Below are 21990 nucleotides of genomic sequence, written 5' to 3' on the forward strand. Positions count from 1 at the left end.
CTGTCACCCTTGGGGCTTCACATTCTGCGACACCAGCCATTTATATTTTGTTTAATAATCAGACCACTTCACCATCCAACTAAGGGGAGCCATAGCTCAGTCGGTTGAGTCTAAGTAGTCCTGGGTTCAAAACCTGCCAGACCAGCCCATTGTCAGCTGCCTTGCTGCCATTTCCTCAGCATGATGTAGCCTATAATATGTAATAAAAGCAACCATTGACCTAGTAGTGTCATTCACAGCAGTTCTGTAAATATAACACGATTTGATTCACTTTGTATTTGTATCTGGGCATATGTACAAATACTTTCATGCAGTGTGGGTCTTGGGTGTTGCTATTTGTGTTCAATAGCATCATCTTAGTTTTAGTAAACTTGGAATGTTTCTACATATGTCTTTATGTACATGTAAGCATATATACCGCAGTTCATCATTTTAATGTACACATTTAAAGAGGTTGGAGCAGCAGAAACTTATGGATACATTTTTAGTTTTTCAAACAAAATTGCACTTTTTTGGTAGATGATGTAGAGTCTGTTAAAAAATATGTTGCGTTTTGTAATAATGACATACTGGAACAGTGAGATGCTATAATTCATGTAACATTTTTTACCCTTTATTTTTATACAAAGTTGATCGTGAAAAAGAATGATTATTCACTTTTAGAGGATTGTGTTACCGATTAAAATTATTTTACTTTCAATACAGCTGAAACCAAATGAAGAATATGATGTATTGGAAAATTAAAATGTCTTTAAATATTGTTCAGAAATGGCAGAAATCAGTAACATGTTTACTGATAATCCATTCCATACTTATTTATTGCCTGACATTTTATAGACTAAGAGTTTTTTTTGAAGATCAGTGCTTAGAGAAAGAGGTACTTCACCATTTTTAAGAATTTAGAGAGCTAAAATTGAATGAAATGTTGAAAAATATTTAAAGTAATTCTTGTATTCTGTTTTTTGCAAATCATGGAGAAATAGTCTCCATTATTGTAAAGAAGACATTTTTTTAAAACTGTTCCAGTGGCCTAGTGGTTAGAGCATCCACACCTGGGATGTGGGAGGTCATGGGTTTGATCCCTGGCTGAGTCATGCCAAAGACTTATAAAAATGGTACTAACAGATGCCTCACTTGGCACTCAGCATTAAGAGGTTAGTTTTAGGACTGGTCAGCCTGGTGTTAGGATAATGTGACTGGGTGGGACATTGTGCTACATGTCTGCGGCATGATGCCCCAGTGCTAGACATAACCACAAACTGCCACACTGCTGACATAGCAATATGACTGATTTTTTTTTGAAGCTACATTAAAAATCCAAATCACACACACACACACATTTGTTTTTCTTCACCATAATTTGGTGATTCCCTGCTTGTGAGTTTTGCATATATAAGTCTAACATGAAAACAGTGAGGGGTACAGTCAGGACTTATCTTGTTAACCCTTGGAGTTTTTTGTCGTTTTTGCCTGAAATTCGAGTAGGAAACACTTTTTTCTTTCTGAATACATCCTAATACATCGACTTGCAAAAGATTTCCGGTCAACATAAGGGCTAGTTGTGTTTGAAACATTGTTTTTCATTGGGTTTTTTGCTCACGCTTGAGCAGAAGGGTAAAAGTTGGACTCATTTTTTTCTTCTTTTTTGTGTGCACTTACGGACCCCACATTTTTGTATTGAGACCACCCTAAATTCCAAATGCCCATCTTATCCTACTTTCTGCTAAGGTTCACCTGTCTGTGTGCAGTTCAGACTGGTCCGCCTAAGATCAGAGGCTAAAAAGTCTAAAATCCAGACACAAAATTGGAGTCCGACCATGGGCAAATTTTTGGTGGAATAACGTTCAGATTATTTGGTATCTTTGTAGAACTACATCTGTCTACCTTTCTATAATAGCATCCACTTTAGTGTATCATACATAACCTTGACGCTACAGAGCTCAGAAGTAGGTTACTACCTTCTGACGCATAAACAAAGTGCCAGGGGTTAATGAGTTAATGGAATTTTTGTATGTTCTTTTTGACTGGTGATCTTTTGTTTAAAAATGTAAAACATGTGTGAAGTCATAAATGTGAAAAATTGAAAGCAACCAGACACCAGTTCACTTTGCAATATCATGATTCTATACCGTATATGTAGTATAATTTGAATCATTTCTTTATTGCAAACTCCTCATTCTGTCACGATCTTGTTTTCATGTCAAACTCTTAAGGCAGTTAACACTGTTTGTTAATCAACAAAGTTATTTTTCAGTTATTATTGATAGACAAGAAGAGTTTATGGGATGACATTTTCTTGTTCATTCTTTGCTCATCCATTAGCACAAGCTTGTTATCACTATTCCACATAAGCTACTTGGAAAATTGCCTTGATCCGAAGGTTGAATAAAAATCACTGGCAACTGGCACTCTTTGGAAGTATTTTTTTATTTTCTCAGTCCTATCGAGGATGAGAATGGCATATGAAGAAATGATAAGTCTATGTCTGTCTATGCAGTATGCATACTGGAAATTATGCAATACAGTTAATATATCCGTGCATAAAATGGTACCACCCTACCACTGTGAGACCTAAAGATGAAAAGATTATCAAGTTGATATTGTATATCAATAAATATATATTATTATCAAAAATCTTGACTGCTAGATCATGTTGAGTTGTCAATATCAGACTATCTGGTGTAATCTAGCGATGAAGATCAGACTACTATGATAATGATATTTTTGTTATATATCCATACATTTTCAGATAAATTAATAAAACAAAAACAAAAAAGAAATTGCTTAATATTTCAGCCTTATTGTTTGGAACTTAAATCTTGAATCATAAACTGAATTTTTGTTTTGAAAATGCTGATTTGTGCATGAATATCGGTTTTATAAATGAAGCATAGGGGCAGCAGACTTGTATAAGTTATTTACAACTATTGTGAAGTTGTAAAATTTAGCATTGTGGAAGATATCATGAGCTGAATGACTAGGAAAGTTTATATCCGAGGCACAGCTGATAACGTTTGAATTGTTTTGGTTGGGACAATGTGAGAGGCTCCAGTGGGAATGACAACATTGTTTTGACCCTTTATTACAGTGGGAATGAACACAGTGTTGGAAGTTGATGATACAGATTTGTTAAAGAGAATGCATTTTGTTCCATCTGTATGTCAGTTTAAGCTGTGCATAGTTATTCACGCTTGTTTGATTGTAACCATGAAGTAGTGAGGAAAGTTTAAGCCTCATTTGAGAGCACGATAACACAGAATCAGAAAATGACACTTAGTCTATCATTTTCCTGTGTTTGGGATTTGAGGGTAAAATTCTGGCTCATTCTTGAGTAGAAAATTGATAGATGTACAGTAGTGTATTGTATCAGGCTGTGTTCCGTTAATCACAACAGTACATATCAGAGATGTATCATTTCACTCCTAGTATCTAACACAGCAGTGATATGTTATCAGTTTATTTGATTTAAGGTTTTCAAAATTGTTATGTATGTATTGTTTCTTTTTCAGATATGCTGCATCAGTTGGTGCAAAGCATTTTCATATATCAGCAAAATTGAATAAAGGCATAGAAGAAATGTTTCTAGATCTTAGCAAAAGTGAGTATTTTAAAAAAATGAAAGTTTTGTAACTTTCTTGATGAAATGAGTTTTGGATCAGATTTTTTATAGTTCAGTTTTCAACTCTAAATCAGACTTTTGAATGTTTTGAAAGTTTACTTGCCCAAGAGCCAGTGAATTTCTTTTTCCAATTTGAGGCATTTTAGAGGTGGTATAAGGCATCATCTTGCTTCTGGTTATATTCATTCGGATATTGGCATAAGGCATTATCTTGCTTCTTGGGCTATCTTTATTTGGACATTGGCATATGGCATCATCTCACTCCTTTGGGCAATCTTCATTTGGATTTTAGCATATGACATCATCTTGCTCCTTGGGCTATCTTCATTTGGACATTGTCTTACCACATTGTCTTGTTCCTTGGGTTATCTTCATTTTTACATTGACATAAGGCATCATCTTCCTCCATGGGCTATCTTTATTTGGATATTGGCATAAAATCTCATCTTGTGACCACTTTGGTAGCCTAAGTGGTTAGAGTGTCTGCCTCGGATGTGGGAGGTTGCGGTTTCAAACTCTGTTGAAGTCTTACCAGAGGCTTATGAAAATGGTACTAGCAGCTGTCTCACTTGACAATCAGCATTATGAGGTTTGTGTTAGGACTGGTTGGCCTGATGTCAGGATAATGTGACTGGGTGGGACATGATGCATCGTGCTCGACATCTATTAATTGCCACACTGCAAACATTTTAGCAATATGACTTAAATTGTCAAAGCTGTGTTAAAATTCCAAATGTCACATCTTGCTCTGTGTGTTAACTTCACTTTTTGCCAATTTGAAAATTAACTTTCTCTGGGTAACGGGAAATGGTAATATTTTGAACTGGAAGAAACCTTTTGATAGACATAGATGATGAGTGAGTTTTAAATAGTATTACAATACAATCTAAATGACTCTGTTACTATTTCCAAATTTTCTTCATCCTTGCTAGTACCATATGTAAAAGAAGGTGGCAAACTAAGAATTGCTCCCTCATCACAAAGGGATCCTAGGTTAGATTCACATTGGCCATCAGTGATCATTTTTCATTAGCTGAGTGTTTCTTTTAAAGTTACAAATCAGTCTAAATTAATATAAGCTTAGGGCATGATTTTTATTGAAGCTTTTCTGATCATGGACCAGAAGAACTTATGGGATGGTTTGTTGTCTGCCACCCATCTATCCATTAGCACAGTTTGTTAGCACCATTCCTTTGAAACTACTTGGAGGATTGCCCTGATACTTTACATACACATTTTTCCTGTTGTCCAGCTGGTCCTGAATCAAAATGGTGCCACTTGGAATTGAGCTATGGCTGCCACAGTGGCACTCTTGTGAATTTTGTTACTGCTACTCCACCTGAATGGAATGTCATATAAACATGGGGTTTTTCGCTTAAAGAGTTCTTAATGACATCTGGTTGGTCCTGAATGAAATTGATGCCGAAATGAGTTCCAATATGCTTGCCAAAGCAGCCTTCTTGAAAAACTTGTTATAGCTACTTCTCCTGAACAAAAATTTGTATTATCATAGGGTTTTCACCAGAAGATTTCTTATGATGTTTGGTTGGTCTAAAATGAAAATGGTTCTGTTTTCATAATCAGTATTTCCACGACAATGGCCATCATGTGACTAATATTGCTGCACATGAATGGATTTTACTAAAAGACTTTGTGTGATGTCTAGTTAATCTTAAGTGAAAATGGTACTACTAAGTTATTGAATATGACCACCAAAATGGCCATCTTGAAAATCTTATCATTACTTTGCCTAAACAAATGGTTATATCAGCATGGGGTTTTCATGGAAAAATTATGATGTTTATTTGGTTGTAAATAAATATGGTGCCAGTCTGACCTCTATTATAGCCACCACCAGGTTTTTAATTAACTTTCTTCAATTACAATTACGATGTGCTTGCAGATGTCAGTTACAACTTTAGTTACTCAAAGTTATGACTGCTCAATTACAGTTATAGTTACTCTATATTGGTGCTGTTAAATTACAATTATTGTTACAAATACATGGTAATTATAAGTAATTACTCAATTACACCAGTTAAGTTGTGATTGAACCCAAGTCTGAATTCCATAGTAGACTAAGTAAAATAATTTATTTACAGTAATCTAAAACTAAGCTTTATTGCTTATTCTATATTATTTTGTTTATTATTAGCCAAACACCTGGGAGTTAAGATAAATATGTATATTTTCTCAATTTTTATAATTTGTTTGGAATTGAAGAACATGTTTATCTCTCTTTTGTAATTGACATGTAATTGAGTAATTATGCAAATCTAGACCTTCAGTTATAATTACAATTACACCACATTGGTGATGTTCAATTACAAATACAATTACAAACAGTGTGGTTTTAATTAACTACTCAGTTGCACCAATTACATTGCAATTTAACCCAAGTCTGGGCACCACATTGCCATCTTGAAAATCTTATTATCACTATTTCTCCTAGATGGCTGGTCATATTGACATGAAGCCTTCACCAAATTACTTCTTGTTGAGTTGTTCCTAAAATAGAAATGTGCAAGTCATATCAACACAGTGTTTTCACCAGAAGACTTCTTTTAATAATAAAGTCTTGTTGGTCCTAAATTAAAATAGTGCTGATCTGATGTCAAGTATGATTGCCATTTTGAAAATCTTGTTTTGGCTATTCCCTTCAAATGGAAGGTCATTTTGACATGGTGTTTTTATCAGAAGATGTATATGGTGTATGGTTGCCCTGAATGGAAAGGAATGCAAAATTAACCACAGTATGGCCATCGTGGTGGCCTTCTTGAAAATAGCTGTTTCTCCTTCTAAAGAATGGATGGCTATATCAACATTGGGTTTATACTAGTAGACTTCTTATGATACCTAGTTGATTTTGCTGGTGCTAATCATGCAGTGACAGGTGACTCAAGATTCTTGCTGTCCCCCTTGATTCAATGGTCATATTGACACACGGACAATGATCTTATCTTAAATTCCTTTTGAGCGTCTTGTGTTTTAAAAGTGACTGAAGCTTAATGTAAATCAGAAAAGTCATGACATCTAAGTATGAGGGAATGAGGGAAAGTCTTTCAGTGTATATGTGGGTATCCTCTAATAAGTAAAGTATATGATTGCTGTTAAACACTCTACACTATTATTCCTAGCCTGAGTGTGTTTTATATGTGGATAAATTGCATAATTTTTTTAACATTCCAGATATGTTAGAGAAAGCCGGCCAAGATGGTCAAAAGAATTCCACAGGAAAGAATCGGAAGAGTGTAGTAATAGTGGATGACAGTGTAGCACAGCAGCAAAGTAGCAGTGGTGGATGCTGTGGAAGCTAATATATTTGTCTTTTTGTCCTTCAGTCCCTCCCAGGATAATTTGTCACTGGTGTTGCCTACTTATGTCATTTACAATCCAGTCATGGACTGTCCAAATATTACTCCAGATGTTTATTAGGATGTGACATTATTTATTTGAAGGATGAGCATGAAATGTTGGTTATGGATGAATTTTGAATGATGTCATTCACAGCAGCATTTAAAGCTAAAAAATTTTTAATCGAGTACAATGCACACTTGCTTAAAAAGAAGGGTTTGATTTATTCAGTTTGATTATCTCCTTTTCTGTAATGCCTATTAAAACAAAAACGTTTGGGCTAATTAATAATATATTTATTCTCGAGCTTGCCTTACAGAAGCTTGACATAGTAATAATTTTGGCATCCATGTGCATGTCTGGCATCCACATTTTAGAAGTGGTGTCCATTTAAGCAGTGTTTTACAATGCAGTTGTTTTAGAGTATGTAGAATTTGAAACAATAAAAATGTGTTTGGCATTGCATAAAGTAGTACTTACTATTGTAATTGAGTGTAGTTCTTATGCTAAACTGGATAGCTTATGTGGTGGTCAGTTGTCCATAATTGAGTGTCTGTCCATTAGCAAGACACCTCTTGAACTACTGGGAGGATTGTCAAAAAGCGTAACAACACACATTCAACACAAGGTCTAGCATTGTCACAAAATGACTTTATATGGTATCTACTTGGTCCTAAATGAAAATGATAGGATTTTTAGTCATTAATTGCATGGTAGCCATCATGAAAATTGTATCATATTGACCTGGGGTTTTCACTACAATATGTGCCGGTCCTAAATGAAAACTGTTGATGTTAATCTCAGAATGTTAAAATTTTCATTATAGTTGCCCATGATGGGCTATATTGACATTGTTCTTATATGTTTTTAAAAATGTTTCTTTCAACCAAGATGTAGCTGTTGCAAATTTCAAATGATGCTGATCCATCCACTAAATTTTGCTGTCTTGATGGTCTTCCTGACAATTTTTATATGGCTACCTAACAGTGGTCATATCGACGATATTGTAAGAAAAAACACTACAACAATTTATAACTGGTTCTGAATGAAAATGGTGTTTATCTGACTCCATACTGCCACCATTATAGTGGCCTTCTCAAAACAATTGTTTTAGCAACTTCTCATGCATGAATGTTGGGATTCACATGGGATTTAAACTGAAACACTTTGTAATATATGTCATTGATTCTGAATGAAAGTTATACCACCAACACATCCACACTTATTTTGAAGGAGGTTAAAAACCAGACCTAAATGACTCTGAAGTGAAGTCAGTGCTTGATTTTTTGCACTTCGTTGAGCTTATGAAAACTGTGACATTTACATATGTACATGAATTTTGATGGGAATTTATATCTAGTTGCATTCCAATAAAAATGTTGATATCACTCTATCAATGTATTTATAGTATTGGCTTACGAGAATGATAATGCAACAAGCTTGAACATTTGTTATTTTTATTACCCAGTTTGTAAGTAAAGTCCCTTGAATGATGCCAGTTTGGTAACTGTTTAAACTTCCTAAATATAATAATCAAACTTAGTATGTGGGTATGTCTCAGCATTGTCTGAGACTCTTAATTTTAGGCATCGTCTGTCTATGATACCAGGTTCAGTGTCAAAGACTGTAACAGATAATTTTGTATTTCACTTAATAGTTACATTGTGAAAATGTTAACTCAGAGGAAAATATTTTGGATACCAAATATAGCTTTGGAGTTTCTGTGTAGTATTAGAGATGGTTTCAGTACTTAGCAGTTTAAATAATGACAGAAAAAAACAACTTAATATACTAGAAATTATTGTCTGCCAGTGAAGTGTCGTCCCTTTTGAAGGACTCATTTTCTTTAGTTCAAATGGATGATCAGGACATCATATATTACCTCTCCAGCCATATTTGGATTTGGTTATAGAAAATGAAAATGTAACATAAAATATATTGCTGTTTGCAGGCATTTCCTCTAGAACCTTGCCAAAAGTTAGTTTAATCAGAATGCATTTTGAGTCCAATTGACTAACAAATTTTATTGGTTGCCTGAAGTTCACTATTATTCATGATGTACCAGTATTTGTGGACGTTGTGCTGAGAACAAGTTTTAACACCCAACAAATTCAGACAACTTTGAAAATCGATGCCCATGACATTAAGGAATTAGCCACATTCCTGAATATATCCGTCTACCATAAGAGTCTCAGACCAGGAAATGTCCTTTACTTTTATCAAAAGTCATATAAACGTATGTGCATAATATTCGAGCATTTTATTTTGAAATAGTGGCCAAATTTTATGATTTACAGTTGATACTTGCATGTAAGTTGATTCCAGCTGCAAACAACAAGTTCCCTGAGCTGTCCTTGCATAATGCACTGGCATATCTTGGTCCATGTTGTTTGTTCTAGTGAATTCTTGTAATAAACTGTATAGGCCAAGATTTGCCAGTGCATTGTTGCAGCAACAGATCCGGGTCTCTGCTGTTAGCATTTGGACTTGATTTATATAGTAGTTCCTTTGTGTGTATAAAGATTTCAGCTAATTAGGTCCAAATGAGGGCCTTCTGGTTTTTTCATTTTGATTGGGATGGGTACAGTTTGCTTGATGGTATTGAATGATTTTATCCCTGATGTGTTAAGGCACAATTTTGTTTTCATTTTGATAGCTGTACCAAGGCATCTTTTTCATGTTACCTGTTCATCCATTTCTAGCACCAAAGTCTTGTCAGTCTCGGCACACAAGAAAAGGCAACATAAATAAATAAAACTGCCTGGAAGATATACATTATTACAGATGACTTGAAGAGATTTTTCCAATAAAGAAAATGTTGAAGCCATTAGGCTTGACATAAAATGAGCTTCTGTGATTTAGTTTTATTTTATTATTTTGGCTGTTATGCTAAGAAAAAAAGAAATTCATGTTCATGATGGAGTTGTTTTCTTTATACCTTTCCCTTCCTATTATAATCACTTGATTGTATGCTTATATTTTCTGATCCCGATTTTGAGATAACTTTGTACCAGTTGGACTTGGTCTGAGGGTTGTTTTCAACAGGGACATGGCTATAACAGAACAAAAGTCTAGTGTTGGGATTAATGTTATTTTTATATATTTACGATTATGTTTTCTTTTTAGAGGTAGAAAATTGATTAAATGTATTAGGAGAATTATGTTACAGCCAAGAAAAATAATCATTTGATTATATTTTTTTTATGAAAGAAAGGGGATTTGTTAAATCTGAGTTTGTTTTAAATGGGCCATGGACTTTAGACTTTAGATTCCATTATCTTGCCTGATTGCAGGATATAGTATAGAATAGTATTCTAAGGAAGAAAGATCACCTCAACAAAAATTATTTAATAATCATATTGAGATTATGAACACAGTGACTTGTACAAATAAATATTGACCAGATTTTGTATTGCATTCCAATGAATAAATTGAGAGAACTATGACAAATTTTATGGTCAAAGGTCTTGACTGTTTTTTTTAATTTATATTTTTAATGGCTTGTGAGCATGATAACACAGACAAGTATGTTATCTTTAATGGCTTGTGTGCTTGATAATGCAGACAAGTATGTTCTATTTAATGGCTCGTGAGCATAAGAACAGAGACAATTATGTTCTCTTTATTGGCTTGTGAACATGATAGCACAAACAAGTATGTCGTCTTTAATGGCTTGTGATATAACACAGACATATTTTCTTAAGTGGCTCATGAGCACAACAAATAAATATGTTATCTTTAATGGCTTGTGAGCATGCTGACAGAAAATTATATTAGCTTTAATGGCTTGTGAGCAAGGTAACACAGACAAGTATGTTGGTTTTAAATTTAATGGCTTGTGAGAAAGGTAACAGAGACAAGTATGATGGCTTTAATGGCTTGTGAGCAAGGTAACACAGACCAGTATTTTGGCTTTAATGGCTTGTGAGCAAGGTAACACAGACAAGTATGTTGGCTTTCAATTTAATGGCTTGTGAGCAAGGTAACAGGCAAGTATATTGGCTTTAATGGCTTGTGAGCAAGGTAACACAGACAAGTATTTTGGCTTTAATAGCTTGTGAGCAAGGTAACACAGACAAGTATGTTGGCTTTAATGGCTTGTGAGCATGACAATGCAGACAAGTATGTTAGCTTTAATGGCTTGTGAGCATGAAAACAAGCAAGTATGTTAGCTTTAATGGTATCACTGGATATTTATCTAACCCATTTTGTTTTGATCTGAAAAATACCTTGAATAATGCCAGTTAATTAACTTTTTTTAACAAACAATAATAGAGTTAACCAGATGTGGTATGTGGGAATACTTGGACACTGTTGTCTATGATATCTTGTGAAAGAGCATGCAAGACAATGTTTTTCTTTTTACAAATTTTGCCTGTGGCTTTTCTCAAGAACGTCAGAGATGGTTTAAATACTTTGCAATTAAAAAGAATAAGTTTATAAAAGACGAGTGTATGTAGAATATAATGTTTCATTATGGGTTGTAATTTTAAGGCCTAACACAAAAGCATTAAAATGACAGTGCCAGAAAAAGCATTTCCTACTACCTCAGTAACATCAAACATTCTAATAAACTGGTGAATGATTTTGTTTTGTCCTGCACTGAAAGTTGAAGCCACAAATTGAAGATATTGTCAGGTTTCAAAGAATGTGAACAATCATGGCATACAAAAGTTGAATCAGAGGTTAAGCATTCTATTTACCATCTCCTATTTTGAAAACCAATATGTGCAAAGTTGGGTAAAGACACCACTTACCATTGATACATTTTTGGAAAATGTAATTCACTGAATTGTTAAGCATTTTACTCAATATGCAGCTTCTAGCTACACTGCCATTATATTTCTGTTCTCTAGATTTGGATTGTTTAGTTCAGGATTCATATTGACAAAATACATATTGTTTGATTATCGGATCATTTTAATAACCACACATAATTACTGGCATAGACATAAGTGTAAAGCCATCAGACCTGTACATTTGTATGTGTGTGTGCATGTATATCTGAAGGGAAAGACAGAAGGTATTTCTGATAGTGGCATAATTTTCCTGACCTGGCCATAGGGCCAGATGAATTTATGATATGTTTTTGTGTTATGCATCATTTGTCCTGGGTCATCAGTCTGTTGACAATTGCTGTTTTCATCTTCTCAGAAACAAAATATTCTAAGCTAATTTCAGCCAGACTGGGCAGACAGCATCCTGGAATGAAGGTCTTTCAGCTTTGTATAGATGATGCCAAACCACCATTAAATATTGTCAACATTTCTAAAACAAAAAGATCTTTAAATGACCCATTAGCAGATTTTGACCAAATATGGTAACAGCATGATGAGAGAGTTGTCTTTCAAAGTTGAACAAATGCTGGTGATACACCATCAGAGATGGTTGCCATTACTGAAAATTTAAAACTTTTAAACAACTTCTTAAAAACCACTCATCATCATCAAATATAGTTACCATCACTCTGAAATAGTCCAACCTTTAGATGACTGTATCTCAGAATGGTACTTAGCAGAGTTCTACCATGTTTGAAAGAATGTAATCTGTCATTGCGTTCATTTTTATGGAACTGTTGCCAGTCTGCCGTCAGATTTACCGATTGTAACTAGAAATGTAGAACCTTTAAATTATTTCTCAAGAACCTCTGGACAACAGTCTGACCAAATTTGACCAAAATCATCCTGGTATAAAAGCCTTTAACATTTTTACCAATAATGCTGATGGCCATCTAATTGGGTCACTGTTAATAATAATAAAAAATCTTATAATGACTTCTAAAAAGTCATTTTCAGAACGTAACCAGACTTGACAGAAAGCATACTGGCATAAAGGCCTTTCAAATTTGTTCAAAGAATTTCAGGCTATAGTCAGATTTGGCCACTGGTAATAAAAACAAACAAATTTAAATGAATTCTCAGAAAGTATTTGACATTATGACCTATTATGCTTTTACAAATAATGTATTTTTATTTTCAGATAAAGGCAAATGAACTAAAACTTGAAAATCCTTTACACATTTGTTTACTAAACCTACTGAACAGAGTTTGACAAGATTTGACACCAAGCATACTGGTATGATGATGTTTTAAGGTTTTTGCAAATATTATGTCAATCCACCATTGAATATGGCTGATGTTACAAAAAATAGAAACCCTTAAAATTACTTTGGAATTTGACCATCTTTACTAGAAAGCATCTTTGCATTGAATCCTTTCAGTATTGGACAAATAATTCTGGTGTGCAATCAAACACAGATGAGGAAAGTAGAGAAATACTGAAATGGTTATTTTCATAACATGCAACAGTATTTGAATAAATTTAAGCATCTGACTGATCAGCTTCTTTGTCTACTTGTATTTTGGTTGTTAGGCAGGTGTCAGCCTGGCAAGTGATCTCTACCGACTTGGTCCTCTTGCCAACTAAAACAAGCTCACAGTTTTAAAAAATTTCTTTACTGAAAGAGGGAATAAATGTTTTGAAACTTGGATGAGTTTTGACAGCATGATTGTTTCTGTGCTTGGTTATACAGGTAAACGTAATCATCCATCAGTGAAAGTTATGCTGGTCTTTCAGAGACATTGATATTTTGAAGATATTGGGGGGGGGGTACACATTTCAGGGCTGGACAAATTCATTTGCTTGAAACAAGGTGCTTGCCTGTGGGCAAGTACAGAACATTGAGAGAGGTTGTGTTCAGTTTATAATGCTTTATGTTCTGCATGTTTTATACTCTGCAAACTTTTGAGTGCTTATATATACCGCATGCTTTTGTTACATAATTACGAGCAATTTCATTCATCTGTTAAACCTATATTTCACAATACATGGTCAGAGTCATTCTTTCCATCATGTAGTAATTGCCTGGGTCAGGATCAAATCTTTTCACACAGATTGAATAATGTGAATGTGGACTATTTTAAGCAAGTTTAGATAAATACGAATAAATACTTATATTTGAACTTTGTTACATTTTAATCATAATATCAGCAAGTATGTGTGGTTCACTGACCTTTAAGTTCTAACCTACTCACAGTTAGTGTGTGAGTAGACTCCTCCCAGACATTATTCTTGCCAGTGAAACTGATTGGTCAGCTTTCTGGTTCAATGAAATGTGCTGTGCTTTCTCTGTCTTAAAACTTGATCTTGCAAAGATTGTTTTTGAATTATGCTGCTTATACCAGTGATTAATGATAATTGTTAATGACATAACTAGGGAGATTTCTTTTACAGGTGTGCTTGACAATAAAAGGCACTCATCTCTAAAAATTAACCATATGAATTTCTCAAAAAGTGCACGCAGTATACCAAAAGTGGTGTTTATGATCAGTTTGTTCACATGGTAATTACAGTAGACTGGTACATACTTATTGCTTGGCAATTAATTATAGTGATAAAATTGTCTTGGATCATTTGGGTGTGTAAATAAATCATTATAAAACCATTCTCATTTTCAGGACAATCTTTCATTATTGTTGATATAGTCAAAGAGATGATTATGTTGCAGAGAAACATAGCTGGTATGAAGCTGTGAAATATCTTTGCACTTCTTCGTGTTCAGTTCCTCAGCTGTCGTTTCAGATATCTTTTCAATTCTATCAATTAAAGCAATTTTCCTGTTCTTAAACTCTCAGTTAAAACATCTTTGTACTTTTATATATTCTGTTATTCAGCTGTAAATTAAAACTTCTTTTTTCTCATCTATGTTTCCTAATAGACCCATCCTTTTTGATAAATGTAATCGTTAGTAAAATATTTTAATATGCAAAAACAAGTTTTAAAAAAAGACAAAATAAGCTGTTTTTGTAAAATTAATATAGAATTTCAAGAAAACATTTTATATTTTATTTTTCTTGATTTTCTTGACTTACACTGTTATATGTTGTCATAGTATTGTGACACTTCGGATCTGGCATGGGCAGGGTAAATTTTGCAGTCATCTTGCTCTTTGACCAGCTGATTCATATAATAATATCCCAGTCCTGTATTTAAAACTATCATGTCCTTCAAATATTTTAGGATAGAACTTGGCCTCTCATGAATACAGGATTGCATCCTTGGTATGTGCTTAGTGAGAGTTGCTTAACTCTACAGTCCTTTGATATATTTCTGTTCATCTGACTTCAGACTTAAGTGTCCAGTGTTTCATTACTGATGGTTGGGACGTCGACTTTAGTTTCCACTACTACATTACTGATGGTTGGGACGTCGACTTTTTAGTCTCCACTGCTACATTACTGATGGTTGGAACATAGACTTTAGTCTCCACTGCTACATTACTGATGGTTGGGACATAGACTTTAGTCTTCATTGCTACATTACTGATGGTTGGGACGTCGACTTTAGTTTCCACTGCTATCTAGGTTCATGTAGAGCAAAGGTGATGAAATTTATACCCCAAAACCATATTGATACGTTGGGAGTTGATTTGTTGGATTATGGTGACCCTGTATATGTATGTGCATTTTTCAGGTGAGATGAAGCTGTATCCCCACTCATGTTTTGCTTATTTTCATACAATAAAAAAAAACATAGAGTTAAATGTTAGCAAAGATAATTATATTTAGTTTTCCAAATCATAGTCAGTATTTCCATAGAAAAATAGTTACAGGGCAGATGGTGACATATTTTAGGTGTTGGGGGCTAGCCATTGAGTCCTGCTAGCATTAGCTTTTGTTGTATAAATGAACTCAGAAACTCTGGACTGTGTAATGGATCTTATGATCATATTTAATTGTTACTACACCTGGTGATGAAAATGCCAAAATTGTATAAGGTTTCTAGTATGTCCTACATTTCTTCCCCAGCAGCGCTGAACGTAATACCAGTTATTTCTTACTGGGAGATAGTAGCACCCAAATATTTTGTCTTATATACAATGTACCTGCTTGAAGATGTAGAAACTATTCAAGTATTGATCAGTTTTTATGCTTTCAAATACAATGACCATATGTCAGTTGCTATTAAGACTTCTGCAATTGGAATGCTTTTGTATTTTTTACATCAGTGTACAGTTTTGCAGGCATAATGTATTTATGTATACATAAATGTGTACATTTTGGGATGAAATATCACATTTCTTTTCCATAACATGCTTATGTGAATTTTAAATCAAGTTGTATTATTTTATTACACATATAACAGAGAAAATAAAGTACAATTTTGGATATCATTTTTTGGTCTACATGGTTTATTTCCAACTTTTCTACTCCAACCTTTATAGAACAAACGGGGCCCCAAGTGACTGAGTGGTCTAAAGTGCTCTCTGTTACGGATCACTGCCAGCTCACCTCTGTCTGTGTGGGTTTGAGTCGAGGATTCAGCCAGTGTGGGTATGTGAGAAAGCTTGCCAGTAGCTTCTCGTGGGTCAGTGGTTCTTTCTGGGGTTTTCCCGGGTTCTTCCTCCACCATTAATACTGGCCGCCCTGTATAGCCTATCGTGTGCTGAAAAATGGCATTAAACCCTACAACAACAACAACAATAGAACAAACAGAACTTGATTTGTCAAGTTCTGCATGTCTTCCAACTGATGTCAGCCAATTTTGAACTTCCAGTAGACTGGAGAGCATGCACTGTTTTGATAAAATTTGTGTTTAATGTAACTAGAAAGATTCTATTGCTAACCAATTCAAATTTTCATAACTTTCAAGCCTTTTGCTCTAAACCCAACATTAGTCTTTCATTATGTGGCATCATCTTCACTCCCTAAAAATAACAATGAAAAACAACATTGATTGTGAAGAACATACTTACTGAAAAATTGGTATGGTTAGCACACTGAATGTAAAGAACATACTGTACTAATGCATTGGTATTGTTACCAAATTGTGAACAGCTGTAGCCATGAACTGGTATGGTTAGCACATTGATTGTAAAGAACATACTGTACTAATGCATTGGTATGGTTACCAAATTGTGAACATCTGTAGCCATGAACTGGTATAATTAGCACATTGATTGTGAACATCTGTGTGTATGTGATTTGGATTTTTAACATAGCTTTAACAATTTTTCAGTCATATTGCTATGATGTCTGCAGTGTGTGTGATTAGGAGTTTTACCATAGCTTTAGCAGTTTATAGTGATGTCTAGCACTGGGGCATCATGCCGCAGACATGTAGCATGATGTCCCACCCAGTCACATTATCCTGACTCAGTCCTAACACTAACCTCTTAACACCGAGTGCCCAGTGAGGCAACTGTTATTACTGTACCATTTTTTGAAGTCTTTGGTATGACTTGGCTGGGGTTCAAACCCATAACCTCCTGCTTCTAGGCAGACAATCTAACCAGTAGGCCACTGGAGTGGGCTATGAATATCTGTAACCATGAATTAGTATGGTTAGCACACTGATTGTAAACATCTTTACCCATGAATTAGTATGGTTAGCACACTGATTGTAAACATCTTTACCCATGAATTGGTATTGTTAGCACATCATTTGTAAAGAACATACTGATGAATTGGTGTGGTTAGCACACTTATTGTAAAGAACATACTGATGAATTGGTATGGGTAGCATATTGTGATCATCTGTAGCCATGAACTGATATGGTTAGCATATTGATTGTGAAGAATATACAGTACTTTGCAAATTAATTTGTATGGTTAGCTCATTGATTGTGAAGAACATGCTGTGCAAATGAATTGGTACGGATGGCACAGTTCTTATGGTTGGCCAGTTGGATAGTTTATATTTTCCCCTTTATCTACAGGTTTATCCTGGATTTCCTGTTTTTTTTTTCTTTCTTCAGTTCTTAAGAGTAAATCGTATTTTATAGTTGCGTGATAAATAAGGAACCTCAACTTACTCTTTATGACTGACCTTATTTAAGTATTCATTTTTCATCGGCTACAGCTTAATCACAGGGGAAACAGTGGATGCAAATGTCTGTTTATTTGGTTGCTATGATATATGATAATGTGATATTTCTTCCTGCCCATTTTTTGAGCCATTCTGGTGGCAATGTACCCAATTATAAACCAGAAGTGTGGCCATTTTCAAAAACCATGTTTCCCATGTGTTCCACAAGTCAATACTAGGGGCATGGCCCCCATTTCACTGAAATTCATAAAATTTATTCTTGAAAGTAAGATTTTGTTTAGATCCCTCTTCTTATTCCTTTCACAATAATGAATATTTAATTCAAGCAGACACCAACTAAAACTCAGTTATATTTATCATGAATTTAGTTCAAATTCATTTCTCAATATTCATGTCAATGACCAATGTGTTGTGTTGTCTGACGAAAGCGATAACACTATGGATGCATCCGCTATATATATGGAGTTCGTGGATATATTTTGCTTTTAATAAAATGCTAATGTCGACCAAAAAGTGAATAAATGATAACAGTACAAGGTTAGTTTCTTTCATTTTATTATCAAATAAGCATTTTATTTATCTATTTTATTGTAACATGCGGTGTGACCGGTTGCAGCGGCGGGGGGAGGGGCGGAAATTGCACACTTTTTCATTTTCTAAGTCTTGGGACACATGATGTATGTTTAAAAAACAATCACCTAAGTTATGGGACAAGAAAAAAATAATTATTTTTCTGTGTCCCAACATATGCGGTAAATACGCATCTAACCTTAGTACTTGCAGATTCCGCAGCAGATGTGTTGCCACCAGTGATAATATTTCGTGGTGTGAGGGAGCTAAAAGATATTCAGGCACCAAAAGGATGGATCGTACGTGTGCAGGAGAAGGGTTGGGTTGATGAGGAGGTGATGCTGCAGTGGATTAAAGAAATATATCTCAAGTATACCGGAAATGAACGATCTCTTTTAGTGATGGATTCATTCCGGGCGCATATTACAGATGCTGTAAAAGGGCTTTGAGAAGGGGTAACACAGTGCCTGCAGTTATTCCGGGAGGATGCACCTCCAAGCTACAGCCACTAGACGTCAGTATAAATAAACCGGTCAAGTCCGAGGAAAAGCTGGACAAATTTTATTTGTAAAGCAGCAGAGGGTGTTTCCTAGGAAAGTGACAACACGTCTCGTATTAAGAGTGCAGATAAACAAACAGTTGTGGACTGGATTGTCAAAGCAGTCGAATCGCTTCGGGACAAGCCAGATCTGATCTGAAAATCATTTAAAGTTTGTGGTATTAACAATAACTTGAATGGATGTGAGGACAATATCATAAGAAATACTGAATGTGATGGCAGCGACAGTGAGGAAGACGAATTTGATGGATTTGAGCCTGAGGAGGTTGAGTGGGCAATCAAAAATGTGGACAGATTGAAGGATTTAAATTAAATATATTAGCGGCATTCAAATTTGTTCAGCAGTACTTGGATTATGTAAGCTATCACTGCTGTGTAAATAAAATATGTTCGGTTTCAGAATTAGTATGTTTATCAATCACTCTGTACCGTCACTATCTACCAGTATCTCTCTCTATCTTTCTCTCTCTCTCTGAATATATTTTTACGTAATTACAGTGAATAGTTTATACTGTGCTCATGCCAAAATAGGTCGTGTAACAAGCATGAACGGCAAATAAAACTTGGCATTAATTAATAAAAAAAACTTTGTTGAAGCATAAATTAGAACAGAAAAAGTTGAACTCGTTCTCATATACACAAATGATTCATTCTTACCTGAGCTCTTGTTCTTAGCAAATTTGCATCTAGGAAGAAAAGTGTAAACAAACAACACTCACAGCGTTTTCTTTTTTAAAGTTTTCTTTAATAAAATTTTCATTTGAGTGCATTTTCCGATGTGTAATTTTCGAATGATTTAAAAGGTGTCCCACAACTTATGACTTGAAAAAAACGACGTGTCCCAGAACATACAGTGCACAAAAAAAATTACTTTTAAAATAAATTTATGGTGTCCCAACAAATACGGTGTTCCCAACATATACGGTAAATATGGTAGGTTTGTTCTATCACTGACGAAAATCTCAGCTTTTTTATGATAAAAAGATTCCCAGGTCTGTACATTTTTAAAAAAGAAGAAAAATTCTTTATTCACTCCTACTGGTACATCTAACTACAGTACCAATACTGCCCTATGTGTTATATTCAAAATAATCTAAATCAGAATTTGAGGAAACAATTGGAGGTATTTTGTGAAAGGGGGAATTTATGCTACTCACACGGCTCATATTACTGCAGTTGATTAAAGATATTTTGTGAAATGGTGGATTGATGCTACTCGCATGGTTTGTGTTACGGCAGTTGACTGTGTAATTAGAGACATTTTATGAAACAGGATTGATTTCCTTCTCACATGGCTTGTGTTACGGCAGTTGACTATGTAATTAGAGACATTTTATGAAATGGGATTGATGCTACTCACATGGCTTGTGTTACAGCAGTTGACTGTGTAATTAGAGACATTTTATGAAATAGGGGATTGATGCTACTCACATGGCTTGTGTTATAGCAGTTGACTATGTAATTAGAGACATTTTATGAAATGGGATTGATGCTACTCACATGGCTTGTGTTACGGCAGTTGACTATGTAATTAGAGACATTTTATGAAACAGGGCATTGATGCTACTCACATGGCTTGTGTTACGGCAGTTGACTATGTAATTAGAGACATTTTATGAAATGGGATTGATGCTACTCACATGGCTTGTGTTACGGCAGTTGACTGTGTAATTAGAGACATTTTATGAAACAAGGGATTGATGCTACTCACATGGCTTGTGTTACGGCAGTTGACTATGTAATTAGAGACATTTTATGAAACAGGGCATTGATGCTACTCACATGGCTTGTGTTATAGCAGTTGACTATGTAATTAGAGACATTTTATGAAACAGGGCATTGATGCTACTCACATGGCTTGTGTTATAGCAGTTGACTATGTAATTAGAGACATTTTATGAAATGGGATTGATGCTACTCACATGGCTTGTGTTACGGCAGTTGACTGTGTAATTAGAGACATTTTATGAAACAGGGCATTGATGCTACTCACATGGCTTGTGTTATAGCAGTTGACTATGTAATTAGAGACAGTTTATGAAATAGGATTGATGCTACTCACATGGCTTGTGTTACGGCAGTTGACTATGTAATTAGAGACATTTTATGAAACGGGGGATTGATGCTACTCACATGGCTTGTGTTATAGCAGTTGACTATGTAATTAGAAACATTTTATGAAATGGGATTGATGCTACTCACATGGCTTGTGTTACGGCAGTTGACTGTAATTAGAGACATTTTATGAAATGGGATTGATGCTACTCACATGGCTTGTGTTACGGCAGTTGACTGTGTAATTAGAGACATTTTATGAAACAGGGGATTGACGCTACTCACACAATGCTTGTGTTACTGCAGTTGACTATAATCTGAGACATTTTATGAAACAAGGGATTGATGCTACTCATATGGCTTGTGTTACGCAGTTGACTGTGTAATTAGAGACATTTTATGAAATGGGGGATTGATGCTACTCACATGGCTTGTGTTATAGCAGTTGACTGTAATTAGAGACATTTTATGAAACAAGGGATTGATGCTACTCACATGGCTTGTGTTACAGCAGTTGACTGTGTAATTAGAGACATTTTATGAAACGGGATTGATGCTACTCACATTGATTGTGTTACTGCAGTTGACTATAATTAGAGACATTTTATGAAATGGGGGATTGATGCTACTCACATGACTTGTGTTATAGCAGTTGACGATGTAATTAGAGACATTTTGTGAAACAGCGGATTGGTTCTTCTAATATTGCTTGTTACTGCAGTTGAATATAACAGATAATCTGTGAAATGGCGGATTGGTTCTTCTAACATCGCTTGTGTTACTGTAGATGTAATTAGATATATTTTGTAAAATGGGGTATTGATCCTACTCACATGGTTTGTGTTACTGCAGTTGACTATGTAATTAGAGACATTTTATGAAATAGGGGATTAATGCTACTCACATGGCTTGTGTTACTGCAGTTGACTATGTAACTAGGGATATGTCTTATCCAGGAATGCTGAACACTGAAAGATGGATTAAAACTACTCAGCAATAAAGGCAT

General features: G+C 34.8%; 1 protein-coding gene across 1 annotated transcript in view; it reads left to right on the forward strand.

Moving 5' to 3' along the window:
* The window catches only part of LOC149792260 (ras-related protein Rab-21-like), a 37063-nt gene extending 20918 nt beyond the window's left edge, over window positions 1-16145 (forward strand). The window contains exons 5-6 of the mRNA XM_089970793.1: window positions 3510-3598; window positions 6809-16145. Of these exons, the coding sequence (XP_089826919.1) occupies window positions 3510-3598; window positions 6809-6936 (217 nt within the window). The 3' untranslated portion in view covers window positions 6937-16145. The remainder of the gene's footprint in view (window positions 1-3509; window positions 3599-6808) is intronic.
* The last annotated feature ends 5845 nt before the right edge of the window (window positions 16146-21990 follow it).

The sequence above is a fragment of the Sinohyriopsis cumingii genome, chromosome 9 (genome assembly GCF_028554795.1).
Source record: "Sinohyriopsis cumingii isolate HCF-2022 chromosome 9, ASM2855479v2, whole genome shotgun sequence".
Taxonomy (NCBI): Eukaryota; Metazoa; Mollusca; class Bivalvia; order Unionida; family Unionidae; genus Sinohyriopsis; species Sinohyriopsis cumingii.